General features: G+C 52.3%; 1 protein-coding gene across 1 annotated transcript; it reads right to left on the bottom strand.

The window, feature by feature from the left end:
- Positions 1–582: 582 nt before the first annotated feature.
- Positions 583–22,606, bottom strand: BPIFB4 (BPI fold containing family B member 4). Its single transcript, XM_036323858.1, has 16 exons — positions 22,507–22,606; positions 21,543–21,605; positions 20,594–21,113; positions 19,427–19,531; positions 18,498–18,641; positions 16,769–16,832; positions 16,259–16,319; positions 15,349–15,440; positions 13,523–13,726; positions 11,611–11,664; positions 10,855–11,025; positions 8,441–8,508; positions 6,619–6,661; positions 4,844–4,907; positions 2,227–2,303; positions 583–606 (listed from the first exon to the last, which is right to left on the bottom strand). Exons 1-16 carry the CDS (start codon positions 22,604–22,606, stop codon positions 583–585), a joined length of 1,854 nt encoding a protein of 617 aa, XP_036179751.1.
- Positions 22,607–23,607: the final 1,001 nt, after the last annotated feature.

The following is a 23,607-nucleotide window of genomic DNA, read 5'->3' on the forward strand; positions in this document are numbered from 1 at the left end:
TGGGGTTAAATGATATCAAGTGCCAAAGCCTCAGTGCCGGGCTCAGCAGGCAGTGAGCCCTCGACAAGCAGCTCTCAGGAGGACGGGGCAGAAGGCTGTCTTTCTGTCCCTTTTACCTCTCCCCTGGGACCTGGGAGGCACCCACCCACCCTCTGGACCAGCTCCATCCTCTGTCCAGTTTTAGCTACAACTGCCAGGTGCCCCAGCACAGCCGTGAGGGAAAGCACCTGACCCTGAGAGAGGGTCCTTCATGGAGACGCACCCCAAGTGCAGGGGAAGTGGAAGCTTTTATTGAAAGGTTCACGTGCTCAGCATGGAGTCCGGCATGGAGTCCCAAAGGCCTCCGCCCTGGAGGGGACCTTCCGCCCCTGTGGGGGTGGGGCTGACCGCGGACCAGCTGTTGGCCAGGACGGGCGATGGCTGGGTCCTTTCTCCGGTGGAGGCAGGTGGGGAGAGGGTCGGCAGGCCGGGGAGGGGCCTGTTGTGGGGCTGAAGGGACTCGGGGCCGGGGACTGTCCGGCCGAGCCTTTCCAGGGCTGGTTCTGCCTCCTCTGGGGCCGCAGCGTCTCTGCCTCCTGTCACTCAGGCGCTCAGCACCAGAAGGTCCTTCGAGGGCAGAATAGAGAACCCAGTTAGCGGGCGGTCGGCTTCTGGCTGCAGCCTCGGCAGGTAGTCACCTGCCTTTGGATCAGGCAAGTCACATTCGGGCAGCAGTAGCTCGACAGCGAGGACACTGGGGTGCAAGGGGCCTGGATCACCCTGGCCATGTCATTAGCTTGCAGGGGACCTCGGGCAAAACACTTCCCTCCCTGCTCCTCATCTCCTTTTCCCCAAGATAAGAGGCGCAGGTCTGAGCCTCTCTCCATACTCTTTCAAAATCCAGTTCTCGTCATTAAAAACAGCTACAGCAAAATAAATAATAAAAATAATAGATTTAACCCGCAGAATGAAATAAATGCCCGTAAGTCACACTGGTACAAATAATTGAATAAATAAATAAATGGTGGGGAAGGGACAGCTCTTCCTTACAGCAGAATTCCAACTGAAGGAATTCTAGAAATTGAAAACCTCCACTAGGCAGACAGCACGGTAGTAACAGTTGCTGGCAAGAACCATTCATGAACGCCAAAATTAGCGGGAGAAGGTGTGATGGAAAATAGAATATTTGCATAGTCTCAAAGGATCTCCCCATGAGACGGTTAGTAGTAAACTGAAAAATAGTAACTTAGTGGAGAAACCTGACAGGAACCACCTTAAACACGTGATCACAGTCAGCGTCTCTAGGAAGACGCTGCCTGGTATGGCACATGGATGAGGGCACAGCATCACTTTGGGGGTATTCTTTCCAGAAATACATAACTTCAATCTAATCGTGAGAACACGTCAGTCAAATCCAAATTGAGTGACGTCTTCCAAAACAGGCCAGACCGCTCAGAAATATCAAGGTCATACACAAAACACACGGAAAACTGAGGAGCTGTCCCAGGTTGGAGGACGCTAAGGAGGTGTGACAACCAAATGCAAAGTGGGATCCTGAACCGGTGCTCTGCCGGCCTCCTGGCCAAAGCCATGCTTCAGAATACAACTCTAGGAAGATTGGAATAAAAATCAGGAAATGTTCTAAGTGGTCATTTCTGGGTTGCATATATATATCTAGGAGGATAAACCTGCTTTTGTTTAATCTTTCCTGTATTTCCCAAATTTCAGATACTGAGCACACGTGGTTTTTAGTTTTTAGATGGAAACAAAGCTCCTACATTTGAATTTTAAAGCACTTGCCATGATTATCACTAGCAATTACGTCAGGAATATTTACCCAAAGGCTCATCTCCCCATTGGCTGGAGAGCTTTGTAAGGACCAGGGTTATAGGTTTTGTTTACTGCTGTATCCCCAGCCCCTTGCATGTTGTCTGGTACATAGCAGGTGCTCAATAAGAGTTGTTCCAATGAACCACAGCACACTTCCACTTTGGGCAAACCCCTTACTGTTCTGAGCCTCAGTATTCCCATCTGTAAGATGGGGGCAATGACATCTGTCAGGAGGACTAGATGGGCTTGCGCATGTGAAAAGTTTCACTTAAGGCTTCTTAACAGCTTTGTGCCTGATTCCCTCAGCCCCATCCTTTGAAGGAAGAGGATCCTACTGTCCTATCCTTCCCTTCCCTTCTCTCCCTCTTCCCAGTTCCTGGGCAAGAGGGGAAAGCCGTTAGCTTTATCTCCCCTTACCTCCAAGACGTCGATGTCTGCATTGCTGAAGTCGATGTTAAGGATTTTGGGGAGAGGGACACCAGAGCCCAGCACAGCTGTGGGGGGGAAAGTCAGCAATGGTCAGCGTGGCCAGGAGGTGTCAGCCTGTGGAAAGCCACCAGTATTTGCACGATACTGAGGTTCTACAGCGACAACAGCACGGGACTCACATCCCAGTTCTGCCTCTTACTAGCTCTGTGACCGTGGACAGTCAGTCACTTACCTTCTCTGTGATTGGCTCCCTTATTTGGAAAATGGGCTAATGATTGTACCCCAATGATCAGTTTGTGGTGAGGCTTACATGAAAAAAGCTTATGTGTGCGTGTGCATGTGCGTGTGTGCGTGTGCGTGTGTGCGTGTGTGTGTGTGTGTGTGTGCGTGTGTGTTTAAGTGTAATTTAGTGCCTGGTGCCAATCACTATTGCTCCATAAATATTCACTAATTTCATTGTGTTAGCTTCTTTTTCTATTTGGAGTCCAGTCTGTCCCCAGGTTTCATCCCTGCAGCGACTCCTGCCCAGAGCCCACATCTCACGCCGCTGCCTGCGGAGCTCTGAGCCTCCCTGAGACACTGTTTAGATGCCACCTCTTCTCTGAGGCTTCCTGCCCCTCAGGCCAAGAACTCGGCTTCTGCTGGAGCTCCTGAACGACTCCGTACAGAAGCCACGAAATATTAATTCCGTTTCCACGTCTCTGCCGGTGTGAGTCTCTGGCAGACAAGGACTGTGTCCCCAGCATCACCCAGCCCAGGGCCAGGCACAGGGAGGGAACGATGCCTGCTGGATGCAGACGTGGAAGGATGCACGTGTGGCCCCACCAAGGATCGCGTGGGCTGTGCTGTTTGCTTTTAGGTGGTCAGAGCCTAAGTAGACCTGCCGATTAATGTTCCAAAACAAGACAAAGTGATATCGAATGAAGAGAGGAAACAAGGAAGGGAGGCAGGAGAGGCAGTGGGGGAAGCTGGATTAGCTGAGGTTAAACACTCTAACCCCCGCAGGACTTCTCAGAGAGCGGAGGACATTGTGAATGTGCCTCAGAGGAATAGATTCCATATTTTCCAGACTTGCTTGTCCGTGGAACCCTTTTCTCAGAGTATCTTTTGGGACTAGTTTTCCATGGAACCCACTTTGGGAATCATGGATCTAATCCAACCTCTCACTTTCGAAAATGGTGCATTGCATTCTAGGGAGAGCGAGGGACTTGCTGCCTCCCGGGGGCCCAGCCAGGATGAGCGTCTCCATCTCCTTCTCCCTGGTCCGCCCAGCCCAGCCCAGCCGGCCCAGCCCAGCCCAGCCCAGCCCAGCCCAGCCCAGCTCCCGCCTCATCCTCTCCTGCTGGGAACGTGCATGGGCTTTGTGACCGGCGCCTTCCTGTGATGGAGACTCACCCTCCTCCTATGACAGTTCCCAGAATAAGGATGGAGAGCTCCCAAAGGAACCCCGGCTGGTACAGCTGATGCCAGCCCCTCCTCCTCTCTTCCCTGAAGCAGAAGTGGGGAGCGAGAGAGGCTGGAGCTGAGCAGCACGACGGCTTGGGCACCGGTTTCCTATCCTAAGGGGGTTACTCAGTTGAAGGAGCATCATTGGCCCCAGCCTCCAGGGCCCCCACAGTGCAAGTAGCCCCGAGAGGCAGGACCACGTGCTGTCTATTCCATTCAGGAAGCTGGGCAAGAACACCCTCCAGCCGATCATGTGGCTGCGTAGGAGGCAGACTGTGTGGTAGGAGGTTGTAGATTTCGGTAAGAGCAACTTAAGCTTTATCTCTAAAGACTGGACACTTTATAATAACAGGGTATGCATGTAGTCCCTGTGTAGGTAAAAATAAATACATGATTCAAAACCAGTCAGGAACAAAACAGTGTGAGTATACTTAACGTTACTGAACCATACACCTAACAATAGAAGGTAAATTTTATGTTATATGTATTTTACCACAATTAGCAATCCTATACAATAAAAATGCAATATGTTAAGTGTCTGACTGATTGGTGGACTGTTCTGTCAACTGCTTGACCAGTTGCTATGATGCACACTGACCATCAGGGGGCAGACGCTCTGACCAGTAGGTTAGCTTGCTGCTGGGGTCTGGCCGATTGGGACTGGGAGAGATGCCCTGATTGGCCATGATCAGCCCCGATTACGGGCCAGGCCAAGGGACCCCACCCGTGCATGAATTCATGCACCAGGCCTCTAGTAAGCATATAAAAATAAATCAGGAAATATCTTGGACTGTATTGGGGGAAAATAGAAGAAGAGTTTAGGAGGAAATTTACCCAAACGTTGAGATTAATTGCCCTGGGAGGTGAAATTTTTTTAAAACTGATCTGGACTTTCAGAATTTTATATAAATAATCAGAAAAAACAAAAACAATCCACCAAATAAGAAAAAAAAAAAATACAGCTGAAGCAGCAAATAAGGGAGTTGTTGAAACCTTGTGGCAAAACTTGCATTCACAGGCTTAAATTAATAAGCTTATAACGAAGCTCTCAGAATTGCTATTGAGGTAGACTGGCTGTGCATCAAACATGCCCAACAGACCAGTAGGCACCTGGTCCCCAGGCCATGTGCCCCCGGGAGGCACAGGCACCCGCTCTCACCGTTCATGGCGGGCAAAAACGCCAGGTCGAAAATCTTCCCCACCAGCATCTCCATGAGGCCAACCTGCAGGGAAAGAACGAGAACTCAGCCCCGGCAACGGTGCACTGGGATTCTGAGGGCTCCTTCAGGCCCTGCCCTGTGGCCCACGGGGGAGGCGCTGAGCTGCTCTGGGGCAATCTGAGAGATGGCAGTCAGACATCTTGTGACTCCAGAACCACTGAGCTAGACAGCTCCAAGGGGCATCTGTAGGGTGGGGAGGCCCAGGCCTCGGGCAGCGGAGCCCTGGTCCAGGGCTACCGGGGAGGCTGGGACTGACAGAGGGCCAGCTCTTCCCCAAGCGGCACAGAGCGTGGGGTCTACGGTGACTGTTCGAAAACCACGATAGTGTCACTGGAGGCCCTTGGGTTCCCGTCCCCGTGCAGCCTCCATGGGCCTCTGAGAGGTTCACTCACCTGTCTGACCCTCAGTTTCCTCATCTGAAAAGGGGGCCCGCAAACCCTGCCTAGAAGGGTGCTGTGAGGAGTGTGGGCAGGTCATGTGAAATGCCTGGACTTGGGCCTTTTCATATTTGGTGGCTCTTAGCTTCTCTGAGCCTTGGTTTCCACATCTGAAAGTGGAGAGGATAACCCTTCCCTCGTGGGGCGGGCAGCCTCGTTCCCATAAGGAGAGCCCCGGCCTGGCATAGGGCCCTGAGGTTCCACAGTGACAAGAGCACGGGACTCACATCCCAGTTCTGCCTCTTACTAGCTCTGTGACCGTGGACAGTCAGTCACTTACCTTCTCTGTGACTGGCTCCCTTATTTGGAAAATGGGCTAATGATTGTACCCCAATGATCAGTTGGTGGTGGGGGTTACATGAAAAAAGCTTATTTGTTTAAGTGTAATTTGGTGCCCGGTGCCAATCACTGTTGCTCCATAAATATTCCCTGACTTCACTGTTAGCTTCCTTTTTCTCTTTAGAGCCCAGAGATTCCAGCTCTAGCCCCAGCTGCCGGAAACCAGGTGCGAGGCCTGCCACTCCTCTGAGCACCAGTCTCTCCATCTAGAAAATGAAGCTGGCCGTCCCAACTCCAGGGGTTAGAGCTGTTTGGATTTTAAAAAGCTCAAAAAACGGCCACACAATGGGTATTTGGCTATTTCTGCGCATGTGGAAACCACCCAAGCTTGTCCCAGGAAGCAGGTATCTGTTTCATTGTCAATTTATGAAAATAAAAAAGAGGGGCATTTCTGAAGCTTTAACGAGGGTGGGGACCCAGGAATGAACAGAGTGGAAGCAGGACCAAACCCTAGAAAAGGGGGGTCTCGAATTAGAAATGCAGAATTCCAGAAAGCGGGGGGTGAAGGGAGGTTAGAAATGAATCCAAACCTGTTTGTTTTACAGACGAGGAAACTGAGGCTCAGAGGGGGGTGGTATGGCCAAGGTCATAAGGGAGACCGTGGCCAGGCAGAGCCCCCTGCTCCAGGAGAAAGGGGTCCCATGGGATGTGTCTGCCTCCCTCCCCACTCGCCACTCTGGAGTGAAGGGATTTGGGCCAAGCAGCCTCCCTGGGGGCAGTCAGTCAGAATGGGCAGCACCATAGGCAGAGCTGGACCTGTGAATCTGTGCTCTGCCCCTCCCTGGCTGGTGGGCCTCGGTTTCCCCATCTGTGAAATAAACGCTTTGGAGTTCAGATCCGACCCCCCCCCCCCCCCCGCCCCCAACCAGTCCCCAGCCAGTCTTACGGGAATGCCATTCCCAGAAGATCGCACACCGGGGCCTGAGCTTGGTACTTACATCAAAATTGCCCACATTTGAGGTTCTGAGGTTCAGGCTGGTCCTGCAGACAAAGTAGACAGCCCATCAGAGGTAGTGGTGGCCTGAATTGTGGGGGGCTGCATGGCACTAAGCTATCAGAAGCCCCCCCCCCCCAACCAGAGCCCCCAGGAGGGCCCCTCTTGGCCTGGGGGCAGTGAGTAAAAACAGTGGTGGTCTCCAAGTATTGAGCGTGAACCATGTACCAGACACAATGCCAAGCGGTTATATACCACATACACAGGCTCAGAGTGCAGCAGCACCACCTGTGAGCTGTGTGTCTTTGGCCAAAGTACTTAACTTCTCTATGCCTCAGTTTCCTCCTCTGCAAAGCGGGTGGATGCAAGGCCTAAATTCCAGTAAAGCCCTTAGAACGGTCCCTGGCTCATAGCAAGTGCCATGTATACATGCGCGATCATCACTATCTTGTTTGATCCTTTCAGCAACCCTGTGTGTGTGTGTGGGGGGGGGGGGGGGACTGGGGGAGGGCTGAGGCTCCAGGGTAACTTGCAACGGCTACTCAGGAGGGAGAACCCAGGACTTGCACCCTGAGCCTGTGCTCCTGGCAGCTGTGCTATTCTGAGCAGGGAGGCCCGAGGCCTGGGCTCAAGGTTTCTCTCTGCACTAGGAGGGCCTCAGTCTCTGCACCTGAACCCCACCTGCAAACTGACAATTTCACCTGAGAGAGGCTGGACCAGACCCGCCCCTGGGGCAGAATCATTGGAGCGTCCAGCAGGAGAGAAACAAATATTTTATTCCTTCCCGACTTCCCCTCCCATCTCCCCACAGCACCCTAGCTCTTGCCTGCCCCTCCGAGGTTGCCGGTGCTGCCCGCACTGCCGGACACCCCAGCTCTTCACGCAGCCCTTCTCGTCCAGGCCTCGGGTCGAACGTTACCTCCTCACAAACCCCTGGGCAGCTCTGACTGGCATCTGATTATGAGTAACCCCAACTGTGGGGCTTGATAAATATTTGTTGTAAGAAGAAAAACGTATGAACTGGGCAGGTGCTGACGTTTGTATATTTCACCTCATTTATCACGAAGTGGGAATAATCATAATACTTACATAGGCTGAGCCAAGAAGTAAGTGAACTGAGACACATTTGGGGCCCAGCTCAATGCTTGGCACATAGAAAACACCCAATAGATAATAGCTGTTTTGAGGATCATGGCGAGTCCTGTGAGGTGGGGACAGTTATCTCCATGCTCAGGTAAGAAGACTGAGTGCAGAGAGGCGGGGCCAGGTGGCCTGGGTCACACAGGCTGTCCGTGGTCACAGTGGGATTGGGAACCATGCTGCTTGGCTGCAAAGCCCGTGCTTGCAACATTCAATGCAGCTCCAGGCCAGACAGACCACGGTCAGCTCACAGCCCTTCTCTGTGCTCATTGTGTGGCCCTGAGTAGATACATCCTCCTCTCTGAGCCCTTGTCTCCTCTTTAAAACAACAGCCCTGACTCCGGGGGACCGTTGGGAGGCTAAGCAAGAGAATGCAGGTAAGTGCCGGGTGCAGAGCCCGCCCAGCATCACCACCGGCATCGTGATTAGGATTGATGTTGTTGTGATTGGCAGTAGGTTCCTTCTACAAGCTTACGGCTTCACCCTCCCTGCCTGGCTCATGCCAGTGGCTTTGCCATCACAGCCCATTTTTACCTTTGCAGCCTCCTGGGTGTAGCCAGCACTGAAAGCCATGCTAGGAGACCACTAAGCCCTCCCCGGCGTCCCTCCGTGAGCTGGCACCAGACACGGCAGCACCGAGGAGGACTCTCTGATGGGCAGGAGCCCGAGGCCGCAAACCCCCTTACTTGTCCAGCTTGGCGTCGATCATGAGCTTATTGTCCTCCACGGAAAACGAGGCCAACAGTTCTGTGTCCTGGAGGACAGGGAAGGAGAGTGAGACGTCACTGCCATCATCTATCGGCCACTGCCTGCTGAGGGCTCCTGGGTGCCAGGCCCTGGCTAGGTGTTCCACGAACACTGAGCATAAAAACAGGCTGTTCCCTGAGGTTTTGGTCAAACCTCCCTTTATAAGCTGACACCACCAGTAACCTCACCATATAATGGATTTTCGCTCAAGGGAGGGAAGAGGGTTAAGAATAATAAATTGCCCTCCTTAATTACTGTCCACTAGTAAGTCACAGCAAGGGCTGAGTGAACACCTCTCAGAAAGACAACTGTCACAAGAAGCCAGCGATTGGCATGGGTGTTTATAAGCTTCTCCCAGCTGTCTCAGAGCGGGTGGGGTGGCCTGCAGCCTAGGAAACCTGCTTCAGATGAGCCATTGCAGATGGGATTGGACATTATTGCTGTCAGTCAAAATTGCCCTGTTTCCCCCACCCCCATGAGAGGGCATGAAAGGTCCAGAGGGCATGAAGCCTTGTTGTAAAAAAATCTGCTTCCCTGTCTCCCTCACCGCCCCCCCCCACCCCACTCCCGCCACACAATAAAATAAAATAAGTTGGTCTTATGAAAAAAATGAAGCTCCTAACAAATTCAGCTGACATTATTAGTAATAACAATAATGATGATCACTGGGATGATGGAGAAGAGGCTCTGGTATATATGGGAAGAGACCTACTGGGCATGCAGATCAGTCCATCCTTCATGAGGAAATGGCTTTTGAACTGAGCCTGGAGGGTAGGTACGATTTGGCCAGATGAAAAAGAGGGCATGAGAGTGGTCCAGGCAGTGGGAAGGGCATGTGCAAAACCCTGGGACAGGAAGAGTTTGGCATTAGAAGGGCAGACAGGAGGCCAAGATTAAGGAGATGACAGGACTCCAGGAGGCTGGAGAGGGATGGAGCCAGGCCAGGCAGGGGTAATGGGCTGGAGAGGACTCAGGGACTGGGGCAGTGGGGAGTCATGCAGCGCTCTGAGCTGAATCAAACAAACATTTGGGCTGTTGATCAGGAAATCTCCACACAGTAGGGACTAGTCCACAAGCGCTAAGTCAGGGGCAGCCAACTCCACTCACTGGGTGAGAATTAGCCTTTTGAATCTCTCATCTGACAATGAGAGGCCTCTCCCCACACTGGGGCTTAGCATGCTCCCACCTCCCAGTCTAGGCGTGGCTCATTTGGTCTTGAGCCCTGGGCAGAGAAACTGGGAAGACAGAGTAGATAAGACAGAACCCAAATGTCTGAGTCCAAAGTTTTAATCGGGGGGGGGGGGGGCACTCCATACAACACATTCCTTTGACAAATATTTACTAAGCACCTATTATGTGCTGGACCCTATCTATGCTAAGCTCTGGGATCCAGCAGCAAAGAAGACAATTCGCATTTTTGTCCAGCAGTAAACTAACAAACAAGCGCAGGTTCATATAATGTCAGATTAAGGATACAAACAAAGTAAAGCAGGGGGAAAGAGAGAGTGAAAAGTGAGGGAGAGGGAGAGAGAGAGAGAGAGAGAGAGAGAGAGAGAGAGAGAGAATGGAAATGGTGAGAATATTTTGGACAGGTGGACCAACAAAGAGCTCTCTGAGGAGGGGAGATGTGTGCAGAGACCTAAAGGAAATGAGGGTGTGCGCCATAAGATATCTGGAGGAAGACGATTCCAGGCAGCGAGAACAGCATGTGCAAAGGTCCTGGGGTGGGACTGTGTTGGAGGGAAGATTGAGGAGCTGAAAGGTGAACAGAGCATGTTCTGGAAGGATGTTGTGGGCCATTGTGAGGGGATTGGTTTGTTTCAGGATTAATAGAAAGCCTTTTGTGAGAGGAGCAGCATGATTTTATGAAATAGTTGTCAAAATTGCATTTGTATCTATTCCCTCTTATGTACCAGGGATAAGAGAGTTAGAACCATCTCTCTAGCTCCCCCTTCCTCCAATATCTGATAGGAAGCATAGCACATAGAGGTACACAGTAAATACTGTTGAAGGCATGACCAAGGCCTACTCTGCCAGGCACTGTGGTATACAACCCGTGAGAATAATAACAACCAACACTTTGGGAGCCCGTCGGAAATATCAGGTGCTGCTCCGAGCATCTTAATAATGCCCTGCTGCCTTACTCACGTGGCAGAGGGAAAAGTCAAGAACAGAGAGAGGGAGTGACTTGCCTGAGCTCACACAGCTAGAAGCGCTAAAGACGGACTTGGCTCAGGTCACCTGGCCCCATAGCCAAGCCTGTAGTCACTGTGGTGGGGACTGTGAAGATCTGAAGGAGTCTGTGGACCCCTCGAGAGCACATGCCCCCCGACCCCACCCCCCAGACACTCACCACATCGATGACGCAGATAGTGGTCTCGACGTCATTGGGTTGGGACACCATGATCTCCGAGGTGGCAAACACCTTGACCAGCGCTTTGTCCTGCTGCAGCGTCACTGAAGGCGGGTTGGGCACCTGGATCCTGATGGTGAGCGGGCGGGACTCGGGGTACTGCTGGAACACCTGCGGGGAGACCCCGGGCCAGACTGAGCAGGCCCCCGCGGAACGGGAGGTCTCACACTGGCTGCTTCGGGTCCGACAACATCACTGGAGTGTGACAAATCGCTCGTAAAGGCTCCAGCCGGCTGCTGGATTTGAGCAAGGGCTGTCCTTGTGGCAATTGAGGTGATGATGCCAGCAGAGACTTAAGCTCAATGCCCAATGCCTGATAATGCTCAAGCCTGGCACTGCCTGCGATGGAGCCACCGGAGCATTCACAATGCCATCAAATTGCCGCATCCATGGGCTGCTTTTTCATCATGTTACAGATGAGAAAACCGAGGGGAACACCAAGCACGTGGACCAAGGCCAGCAGAAAAGTGGGGACTCCAGCCCAGGTCTGTGTCTCTCAGAGCTCAGGCCCTTCCTCCCTGTAGATGCCCCAACTGGGGTGAGAAAGGCCACAGTTTGAGGTGTCTCACAAGCAAGTCCGGGAGGTGGGGGGGGGGGCGGGGAGCAGGGCACCCCCACCCTTGTGCTGAGTGTCTTCCCTTCAGCTCCTGGGGGAGGGGGAGGCTGCAGATAAGGAGACGCTCCTGCCTTACATACCTTGGGAATCAGGGCTCCCAGCGTGGCCGTGGTGAGTGGAGGAAGTTCTTCAAACTGCAGGACAAGAAGAAGAGTCATGCGAGCCCCTGAGGCTATGGGGACAGACAGGAGTTGCTAACATGGTGATTAACTCCCTCAGAATCTCTGCAGCCAGTGGGAGCATCTTCTCCCCCTTAAAGACCCCTGGGGAGGCCCTACCTGTCTAACGGCAGCCACCATGTAGACCACGGTAGCTGTTCTGTGGTTAAATGGACAAGACTGGCCACTTAAGCTTACCATAGGCATGCCTTAGTCTAAGGCTTAGAGGGAAGGAGACAACTCTTTGTCCTCTAAACATGCAATTCTTTATTAAAACCAAGTGGGCATCAGTGAGCCACATGCATAACCAGTGTCGACTAAATGCGTGATTCTGCGATATCCCCGAACCACTCCACTGCGCCGTTGTTTACTTAATCTCTTCTTTTTTCCTTTTTATTTATTTATTTATTTATTTTTTATTGATTTCAGAGAGGAAGGGAGAGGGAGAGAGAAATAGAAACATCAATGATGAGAGAGAATCAGCGATTGGCTGCCTGCTACATGCCCCCTACTGGGGATCAAGCCCGCAATCCGGGCATGCGCCCTGGACCAGAATAGAACCTGGGACCCTTCAGTCCGCAGGCCGACGCTCAATCCCAGTGATGGCGAACCTATGACACGTGTGTCAGAGGTGACACGCGAACTCATTTTTTTGGTTGATTTTTCTTTGTTAAATGGCATTTAAATATATAAAATAAATATCAAAAATATAAGTCTTTGTTTTACTATGGTTGCAAAGATCAAAAAATTTCTATATGTGACACGGCACCAGAGTTAAGTTAGGGTTTTTCAAAATGCTGACACGCCGAGCTCAAAAGGTTCGCCATCACTGCTCTATCCACTGAACCAAACCGGCTAGGGCTTAATATCTTCTTTAATTTGACTAACTTTTTAACACCTCAAATACTACAGAGTGGGAAGCCAGTATCCCTTGACACAGATGGCAACTGTAAAACCAAAGGCAATAAAAACAGAACAATGCCCTACTCCCTGCGTGGGTGTTGTTGTCTGTGGAGGCTGTGGGTGTGTGTCCTGTTCCCCCCGAGTTAAAAAGAGGACACTTACAGGTGCAAAAGAGGGTTAACTACATCCTGGCACAAAGGGAGGCTTTCCTCTGAATGGAATCAAAGAGTGACCTGAGTGGTACGGTGGTTTTTTAGAGAACATCTTGTTCTTATGAGATATATACTGCAGCTTACGGCGTGAAATGTCACAGCTCTAAAAACTCAAATTGTTCAACAACAGGTGATGGGTAGATAGGTGGCAGATGGACGGATAGCTACAAAACGAATATGACAAACTATTAACTATGGAATCTAGGTGAAGGATATTTGGGCACTAATTGTGCTGTTTTGCAACTTTGCTAAAGGCTTGAAATTTTTTCAGAAGGAAAGGTTTGGAGAGAAAATGAGTCCAGAGCATACCCAAGAGTGTTTTATTCTTATATATCTTTTAGTTACTTAGTGTGAGTGCTTACCAGGTGAAAGGATTCTAAACATTTACATGGAAGTACATATAAATGTATGCACAGTATGCTTTTTACGAAGGATTGGAATAAAATTAAATAACATGGAATAGTGAGAAACTTTCTCACCATGTGGTTTGATGTTGTTTAATGCCATGTCTGTGAATCACCTAAAATCTTCCTAGGCATCGTGCTTTGGTAAACACGGACATAACTGATACACATCCATGAACTGGAGATGAGTCAAAGGGTGGACTGTCTATAGTTCTCACTTTACAGCAATTTCCCCAAGGCCACGGGGACCATAGGATCAATTGGGAGCTCTTTGCTGCCCAGCCTGCCCCACTCCCAAATGGGGCCACGACTCACCATGCCATTGGTGATGTCAATATTCAGTGCCCCATCCTTCTGCAGGAGAGTCAGCACTGAGCCCAGGAAGTTGGCAGAAATGGCCAGCTGGGAGTTGGTGTTGTCGCCCATGGGGGGCAATTCTGGCATCGTTGGCCTGGGAGCCTTGGCTGGACGCCCCAGTGGATAGTCGATGAGCCCTCCTCCAAGCTCCCCAACCACAGTCTGGAGAAACAGAAAGGGTCACGGGGAGGGGTGCGGGGAGGAAATTTGAGGAAGGAGGCTGAAGGCTAGATGAGGCCCTCTGCCTCCAGGCAGCCTTCCTTGATTAAACCCACTGGGTCTGAGTGACTCTTTCATTTATGGCCTGAGATCTTCTTCAATGTGTGATGGTAGAGGGTCTCTGCAGTTCCCACCTTATGACCATTCATCACTATAGCCATGGTATATTGCCATTTATTTTAAATACATGTATGACACAGATCCCCTCCCCACCTCAGTCCTGCCATATGAGTTAGCATGTTTATGCACCCACACAATACACATTGGTGTATCTACTCTCTAAAGACTAGGCTCTTGTCCATGGCCTACAAGATACTGTGTAGTCTTCCCCGGGGGCCTCTCCACCTCATCTCGAGCCACTCTACCTCTCAGCCCCGCCTCTACAGAGCAGCCACTGAGACTTTGTCAGTCCCTGCCACCACCTCAGCACCCCCACCATGGTGCCTCCCCCACACTGTTCCCTCCCCCACACTCTCCTCTTGTATGTTCCATTCATCCGGCAGGTCTCAGCTCAGGTGTCACCTCCTTCAGGAAGCCCTCCATGATCTCCGTGGGTATGTCAGATCCCTGCTGTAGGCTCTAATAGCCTGGCACCTTCCTTCACAGTGCTCACGAGCTATACCTGTACATTTGTTTGAGTGATTCTTGGATGGCCTGTCCCCTCCAATAGACTGCAAGCTCCATCGGGACAGAAATCGTGCCCTGTGCACCACTGCACCTCCAGCCCCAGCCCAGAGCCTGGCATACAGTGCAAGTGACCAACAAGGAGCTCTTGAATGGCTAGAGTATATGCATACACCGGGTGTGCATCTATTCGTGCGCACAGGGGTGCTGTGTACATGAGAGCAGGGGTGTGCACCTGCGCCCTGTGTCTGATGGGGCACGTGGGGAAGCGCCTGTGTTCGTGCGGCCCACGGGAAGTTTGACTGTGTGTGGGCCCCGTGCACAGTTAGCGACCAGAGTCAGTGGTGTGCTGGAGCACACCAGCTCACAAGAGCCAAGTCCACGCATCTCTTCCAAACTCTGTGTTCAGTGAGTCAGGCAGGCAGCTTGAAATTGGCCGTGGTGGGAGTATTTATACCATGGATAGCAGCAAACCTTACAAATCAGGCTTTTTCTTCCTAATCATGAGAGCTGGCTGTGAATGCTGACCAGCACCCTGCTGGCCAGGTTCATTTCTCCAGGAGACCCAGGCCCAAGCAGCAGCGCTAGTAGTTAGAAGCCAGATTGCTTGGGTTCAGATCCCAGGTTTACATCTATTAGCAGTGACCTTGGACAAGGGGCTTGACCTTTCTGTGCCTCAGTTTCCTCAGTAAGAGTGCCTACCTCAAATGACTGCTAGAGGTCAGATTAGCAATGCGCTTAGTTCACAGTAAGCACTTAAGAAGTGCTGGCTGGGACTGCGTTTTTTAACACGGCTCCTAGAAGGGCCCGACCTACTCGTAAAAGGGTCTCCTTCAGACGTTGCTTCCCAGGCACTCAGCAGAAGCCTAGGGGACGCCCCTTCCCTCCCCTGCCTGTAGGGAGAGGGCCACCTCCCCTCGCCCCGAAGTCCAGGCACTCACGTTGAGGTCCACCTCCAGGAATTCGCCGGTCACAAGCGGGAGGCTGGAGAAGGTGTACTGGACGCTTCCCAATATCCCCAGAGGAATCACAGCTGCGGGCAAAGGTGGGGGTCACAGGGAGGTACCCTCACCCTCCCAGATGCCTTCCCTTCTTGTGTCCCAAGCAGCGTTAGGGTTTCCACCATGTTGTGCTTCGTGGGATCTGGCTGTTCCCTGACTGCTTGTGACGAATAGCTTCACCCTCTGGGCTCTTTCTCCCTTGGTTCTGGCCACAAATGGAGTGAGCTTTGCCTGTCTGGGAAAGCCAACCTCAGACGGCCTGGAATCCCAGAGACATGGGCCCACACCAGAGGGGGCTGCCCTGTGTGGCTGCAGAGCTGTGCCCGGCACAGCGCGGTGCCACCTTCCTGCTGTGGTCCGCACGGACGTGCCCCCTATGGGGCCGGCTGGCCCTCAGGAACGTTCACTCAGAAATCCTGGGTCGGGGTAGTGTTGGAGCCTGGTGCTGAGGACCTGGACAGTGTCCCCGTGTCTCCTGGCACTCCCTCTCCTGTCTCTCTGTGGGTTGCAGCCAACCCCCTCACTGTAGAGAGGAGGGAACGGGAAGAGTCCACACACCTGCCAGGCCAGAGCCAGGGCTCCAACCCAGCCTCCTGGCTCCTAGTCCAGAGCCCAGCCCCCTGGGCCCGGGGCGGAGCCTCCTCCCTCTGGGATTTTGTGGAGGAATGTTTGGGGGCAAGAGGGAAGTCCAGGTAGACTGTCCCTCGAGGCATGGGTCACACAGCACGCAAAGGCCTGTGCTCCACCTCCCTGAGTCCTCCCAGGCGCTGCTGCCCCAGGCCTGCTGGGCTGGGCCCGGGTCAGGCACTAGCAGATGTGGGGCCGACTGAAACAAAGCAGAAGAACTTACAGTTCACCAGACCCAGCTGGTCGTTCACCAGGCCCAGCACGACGTCCACAATGGGGCAGAGCTGGGGGGAGAGAAAGCATGACGTTCTGGGGACCGTGCAGGGGGCGGTGGAGGGCGTGCACGGATGGCAACTGCAACGGAGCTGATGTTGACTGACCTGCTCTGTGCTTGGCACTGTCCTCCCCACATCCCCACAGGGAAGGCTCTCTCATAATCCCCATTTTACAGACAGGAAAACTGAGACCCAGAGAGGTGATATGATTTGTCACACAGTTCGGAAGTGCCCGAGCTGGGACTCAAACTCAGAAGTGTGTGATCCTCAAGCTCCACCTCCTTATCCCTTCGCCAATCTGTCCCTCCGTGATCCTCAGGGTCAACCCAAGAACATGCCTCAACCCCCTGGTGCCCTCTGGGCCGCCTGCATGTCCGCAGCGATGGAGGCGGAACTGTGGCCCCTCGGTCTAGGGAACATCAGTGCTTCTTGCTCCCCGTCCCAGGATAGGTTCTTACCAAGTCAGGGAGGACATTGGCCAGGACTCGGTTCACTAAGTTGTCCACAAGGTTGGGGAGAAGCCTGAGGAGAGAGGAGCAGGACGAGGAGGGGCTCACCAAGCTGTGCACACTCAGGGTCCTAGCCAGGCTCTGTCTGAAGAGAACCTGTCAGTGCTGGAAGCTGCTCTGAAAGCTGGAAGGGCAGTGGGCCTTCACCCTAGGCCAGTGGTCGGCAAACTCATTAGTCAACAGAGCCAAATACCAACAGTACTTCTTCAAAACAGACTCGCCCGGGCTGAAAACCGACTTCTGCGCAGGGGCCACGAAGTTTCAATCGCACTGTACGTGCGCGCCCGCACGTGGTATTTTGTGGAAGAGCCACACACAAGTGGCCAAAGAGCCGCATGTGGCTCGCGAGCCGCAGTTTGCCGACCACTGCCCTAGACCTAGCTGGACGGGCTAGTCAGGCAAATTGGGGACTTTTAATTCATTCATTCACTCATCCATCCACTCACTCATTCATTTACTCATTCAACAAACAAATGTTTCTTGAGCTCTACAGTGGGCCAGGCCCAGGCGGGATGTTCCTGATTTTTAACTGCAGATGTTGTTCCCTCCTGCTCAGCCGGCCGGCCCTCTTCAAACAGGCTGCTTGTTGCAGCTTCGCATAATCTTCCCGAAGGATACAGAGACATCTCCAAATTGAGGAAATGGAAAAAAGGAAAGCAAAACGGTGTTTCTAGCACGTGCCCGTTTGCATTAAAAGGAGGGTGGGGAGTAAGAATCTACATTTGTGTTTGCTTCCTTTGCACAAAGGAATTGGAAGGGGAGCTTGGTGAGAAGGGGGCAGATGGGAGGCAGGCTCCTCACTCTGTGCCTTCTGTCTTTTTGTCTTTTTGAACCATGTGTTACCAACTGTATTTCCCAGTGAAAATGTGAATTTAGAACTCTGTGAGGTTTCCGTGTGCTGCCCTCCCCGCCTCCCCTCACGGATACCAGGGGCCAATCTTCTCTTTCCTACCCACCCTGGAGAAGAAACAAAGACTCAGAGAAGCTCACGTGAGTCAGAAATTCTTGGGTTCGAATTGTACACTGAGTATTTCTGCTCCCAGAGCTTAGATAAGATGAGAGCTGGGGGGATTGGGCCAAGAGATTGGTAACACAGATTGAGGGAGGGGCAGGGCCAGAGGCCTCAAAGAGGAAAGCTGAAGAGGGCTCCCCCTAGATGAGGAGAGAAAGAAGGGGCCTCAGTTCTGAGCTGCCCTGATGTGCTCTCATCCACGCCCATCCCCCGAGGGGAGCGTGCTGGCCACACACAGATACTTTGAAACCTCTCTGGTCAGAGGGTGGGGATTTGGCCGCCTTGTGGGGAGGGTGTAATGGAAAAAAATTCACCCCCAACCAAGTTTGCACTGGACAGAGCCCATTGGGAAATTTTCTCTTGAATTGGGGCACTAATGGACCCAAAACCTGCTAGACATATATATTCAGAAACTCTTAAAACGTGCCAGATTCTGCACTAAGGCTTTACATTCATTATTTCAATTCTGAAAGGAAAAAGAATTACCCCCGTTTAACAGATGAACAAACTGGAGTTCAGAGAGGGCAACAGAATTGCTCAACGTCACACAGCAAGGATGAGTGGAGCTGAGATTCGAACCACAGAATGCTTCCAGAACCGCTGCTCCTAACCATCCAGGTGGCCGTGCCACCATCCCCCCAGGCGCTCCACTGTGCTGGTACTCACCCTCGCAGCAGCCTGACCTTGATGCCCCCCAGGAGGGTGTCGCATCTCTCGATGACCAGCCTCGGGTAGCCAGCGCGGTCCATGGTCAGCCGGACCTTGGCCGTAATGTTCACCTCCACTGCGATGTCCAGGAAGCCAACGAGACTGGAGGAGACCATGAGGCCAGGGAGACAGAGTCAGCCCAGCCTCCAGGCAGCCCAGCCTCGCCCAGCCCTGCCTGGCACCTCTCACCCTTGCGCCCCTGCCCCTTGCTATTATGACTCGATCGTGCTCCTTGCTCATGTATAGGGATCCCAAGCCAGGGGACTTCCCTGGTCCCCCAAGTTACCTGTGAACAAATCTATGTCCCTCCTCAGTCTGTGAGAGCTCCTAGGCTGGGGACAGGGGTCTATAAATGAACTCTACATATGAATTTCGGTTTCCAAGGTGAGCAGCCAGTGACCTAACTTTATAGACATGACCTCAATCCGTGGGGAGAAATCAATGCAAAAGTCCACCCTGAGGTCCTCTGATAAGCACCCCCCAGGTGCAGGCACTCTTCAGGGAGGCAGATGCCCGTGGCCACAGCCACGAGGAAAAGGAGGTGTCAGCATGCCCATTGCAGGTAAAGACACCGAGCTTCAGCACATTAGGGGACTGGCCCAAGGTCACACGGCTTAAAGGAGAGTCCGGATTTGAACCCAGGCTGTCACCTGACTCCAGCCGCCAAGATCTTAACCATTTCGCAGACCGACCTCACTGCTGACAGGGACCTAAAGATGGCCTAGCCCAGCGGTGTAAGCCATGCACTGGGTGGTAACACATTAGACCTTATTAGCCCCCCAGTTAAGGACAAAGAGGCTGACGTGTAGGGAAGGGAAACAGCCGCCCAGGATCTCCCAGCCGGGACATAGGATGCTGGGGTCCCCTCCGGGGCTGAGGGCACACACCTCTTCCCGTTGATGGCCACGCGGGTGTACAAGCTCAGGTAGACGCCCACGCCGGGCAGGAGCCGGATGGACACCCGAGGGAGGGTCAGTTCCACAATCCGCAGCCTGCACAGGACCAGAGCAATGAGATAACAGGGACCCCCGCTGCTGGCCATGCCGCTCTCCTTGGGGGTGCCCTCCCTCATACACCCCTTTGTCCTGTTCAGTCCTCCTGACTCTAAAGAGACCTGAGGTTTGTGGGTAGAACTTGGAAAACAGAGAATAAAGGCAAAAGATGCCGTGACCCCTCCTCCCACTGCCCAGAGACCCGCTCGACATATCCATGTATTTCCTATGACTTTTTTAAATTTAAAGATGCTATTCCTTTGGCTTGTCCCTGCCCCTCTTTGCCTGGTTTCCTTCTACACATTCTCAGATTTCAGCTCAAGGTCCTCTTCCTCCAGGAAGCCCCCCCCCCCCCGGCTCCCCACTATACACATCCTCATTTCTCCATGAACTTCTTACCACTGAGGCAACTGGAGGGTTATTTCCAGGCGCCTTTATCCATGGCCATAAGGACAGGAGGTATGTCTTTTCTTGGCTAGCCATGGGGCCCTGTCTCCAATGCCAACACAGTGCCCAAACCATAGCAGGAGTTCTAAATATTTTTGAATTAAATAGCAAATGTGAGGAGGAAGCTGGGCAGCTTTGAAATTATAATATGTACAGGGTAGGGGAAATGTAGGCTTACAGTTGTTCATATGGAAAATAATACAATAATTAATAAATAACAATACAAGCATAAACTCTGTTTCATGTACTCACAACTGTAAACCTACTTTGGCCCCACCCCGTATGTATGATTTTAAATCCTTGGGCTTTTTCCATCTAAACTATGTTACTATGACCATTCTACAGGTGGGGAAGTTGAGACTCAGACAGAGGAAAGGAATGATCCAAAGTCACACGCAAGTATAAAAGGTTGAGCTGGGACTCAAATTCAGGGCTGTTTAATGACAAGACCCAAAACCACCAAACTTGAGATTCTCAAGACGTCCCAAGGTTAAGCCCTGAAGTGTCCAAGGCTCTGAAGACCATCCCTCCTCCAACTCCAGGTCTAGGGGTGATCACCCCTATTTGGAGATTCATCACAGGGGACTTGATAGGGAGATCTTGGCCCCTCCTTACCCCGTGATGCCTTGCACGGTGCTCAGGATGCCTCCCTCGCCGAGCACGCCCAAGACGCCCCCTCCTCCGAGAAGTCCTCCGTCACCAAGAAGACCACCTCCGCCAAGCAGGCCGCCTTGGCCCGACAGGATGCCGTTGGTTGCCAGTATGCCACCAGTGCCCAGCAAACCACCTGAGCCCAGGGCCCCGGTGGCCACCCCGGGTGGGATCTCTCCTGGCCGCAGTTCTCGCCGGTGAAGCCGGCCAACGGACGCTGCCCCTTCGGCTGACTTATACCGCCTGAGGCCCCTGTGGCCACCGTGTGCATTCTCAGCCGTGCGGTAGTCGCCATTTCGGAGGTCTCTGACGTTTCCATCAGACTCAAGGATCTCACCGTATCGGTACTTGCCCCCGAGCTGAGCAGTGTTGTCGTTGGTTTCGATGTGACCATACTTATAATTACCGCCAAGCTGTTTGCCGTTCGTATACTTTGGGGGGGGGACTCGGACATGGAAATCATTGTAAGGAACACCACCAACACCTCGGGAGTAGTCCATGCTTCTGTAGTCATCGTAATAGTGTCGGCCACCACCCAACAGACCACCACCACTACCACCCAAGAGGCCACCACCACTGCCACCCAAGAGGCCACCACTGCCGCCCAAAAGGCCACCACCACTGCCGCCCAACAGCCCCCCACCACTGCTGCCACTGCCACCCAATAGCCCCCCACCACTGCTGCCACTGCCACCCAACAGCCCTCCACCACTGCTGCCACTGCCGCCCAAGAGCCCCCCACCACTGCCACCCAGTAAGCCTCCTCCAACTCCACCCAACAGGTCACCGCCACCCCCTCCACCACCACCACCAAGCAGGCCCCCCAGAAGACCACCTCCCCCACCACCGCCACCTCCACTGCCACCAAGCAGACCCCCCAGGAGAGGCCCACCACCACCACTGCCAGCTTTGCCCATGGGCACCTCCCTCAGGGCTGAGTGGAGAACATCGCTCTGTTCCAGGTTGCTGGAAATGGCTGCGGAGAAGCAAAGGTGTATCAGGGGTTCCGCCCTTTCTCCACCTCCAGCCCCCAGGCACCACCTGGGAGCCTTGCTTGGCTCTCTGGGCCCCCGTTTCCCATAGGTAAAATGCCCAGGTCAAATGGGAAGATTCCTCCAGTCACACCAGCCCTGATGTCCCGGTGAGCTCATTAGCTGCTGGCTTTGACCTGCTCACACATTCACTAGATTTCAACAGCATTCAGCCCAAACTAGATAAATTTGCTTCCTCATCCTCCCTTCCAAGTGTTCCACATTTTATAGCTCAAAAACCTACTTCCTCCTGCATTATCCCAACTGACTCTTGGGAAATAGTCAAGGCCAGAATTATTGTCTCCATTTGATGGATAAATAAAGTGAGGCCTGTGACACTCAGATAGGAAATGACCTCATTTTTATTCTCATAGTAGCCTTGGATGGGAATTGGGAGATTAGAGGCAGGAATAATTATAGCTCCCAGTTTTGAGAGCTGTCTATGTACCGGGAGTTGTGTGAAGTTTTCAAAAGATCAACTTGTTTAATTCTCATATCAGTCCTCTGAGATGGGAACTTTAATTACACCCATTTTGCAGATCAGTAAACTGAGGCTCAGAGACTTCAAGTCATAGACTTAAGGTCACACAGTCAGTATCTAAACCCCAGGAAGACTGACTCCAGGACTCAAGCTCTTACTCACTGCTCTCTACTGCCTCATGCATAAAGTTCCCAACATGGTGTTTGGCACACAGTAGGTGCTCAGGAAATAGTAACCAAAAGGAAAGGAGGAAACTACAGCCCAGAGAGAAGTTATCCATCCATCTGATATGGGTTACTTCAGAGTAGGCAGGACTGCCCTGCCCACCCCAATGCCACACCTACCCCCTTCAGGGCTGGACTCACCATGGCTCAGCACATCCTTGTTAAACCTGACGACCGTTTTTATTCCTTGGCCACACACAGCTGCCACAGACAGAGCAGCCACACACCAAGCCGTCCACATGCTGGCGCTGCTTCCCTGCGGGAGACAGTGCATCAGATGGCGGTAGCCGGCCATCACCTCCCTGGCCAGCAGATAGAGCTGGGCACCTCCTTCCCAGAGTCATATCAGGATCCTGTTTATTGAGGATCTATTATATACCTGATACAATGTGTTATGATTAGAAAGCAGAGTTTCTGGGAAAAGGATCCCAGGTCAGACAATGGGGCAGAGTCCAGAATTTCTGATACCACCTTCTGAGTGTTTCAAACTGAAATTAATCTGGAGATGCAAAGCAGAGCCATTAACTGAACTGCCCCAGAACATGGATGTTTGATTATCTCCCAAGATGAAATTTTTAAATGAAGCTTCAGGGAGAGAGGTCATGAGTATCTCAACCAAAACAGCAAACTGACAGCAAGCAGGCTCTAGGGAAATCTCTCCAGCATCTACCCCTTTATTTACCTACCCACCCATCCATCCATCCACTCAGCCCTCTACTGCTCCAACCATCAATCCTCCCTCCCTTGTTCATCCATCCATCTTTTCACCCATCCTTGCAGCCATCCTACCATTCATTCATCCACTCACTCATCTACTAATCCAACTGTCCATCTCCCCTTCTTCAATCATCTTACCCATCTATCCTTCCATTCATCCATGATACAACTAGCCAACAAGCCAGTCATATATCCATCCATCCATCCTTCCATCCTCCCATTCATTCTTCCATCAGTCCATCCACTTATCAAAACATTCACATAGCCACCCTTCCATGCTTCCAGCCAGCCAGCCAGCAAACACCCTCTCCCACCTCTTTGCAGGAGACAGTAGTATAACCATCTGGTTAAGATAAAGGGCTCTGGATCTTTGGGTGTAATCCTTAGGCAAGAGACTTTACTTTTTATAAAAATCCTCGCCCAAGGATATTTTTCCATTGATTTTTTTAGAGAGGGTGGAAGGGAAGGAGGAAGGAGAGAGAAATATCAATCTTTTGCCTCCCACAGCTCCCAAACCCAGGTCAC

The sequence above is a fragment of the Myotis myotis genome, unplaced genomic scaffold (genome assembly GCF_014108235.1).
Source record: "Myotis myotis isolate mMyoMyo1 unplaced genomic scaffold, mMyoMyo1.p scaffold_m19_p_9, whole genome shotgun sequence".
In the NCBI taxonomy this organism is placed as follows: Eukaryota; Metazoa; Chordata; class Mammalia; order Chiroptera; family Vespertilionidae; genus Myotis; species Myotis myotis.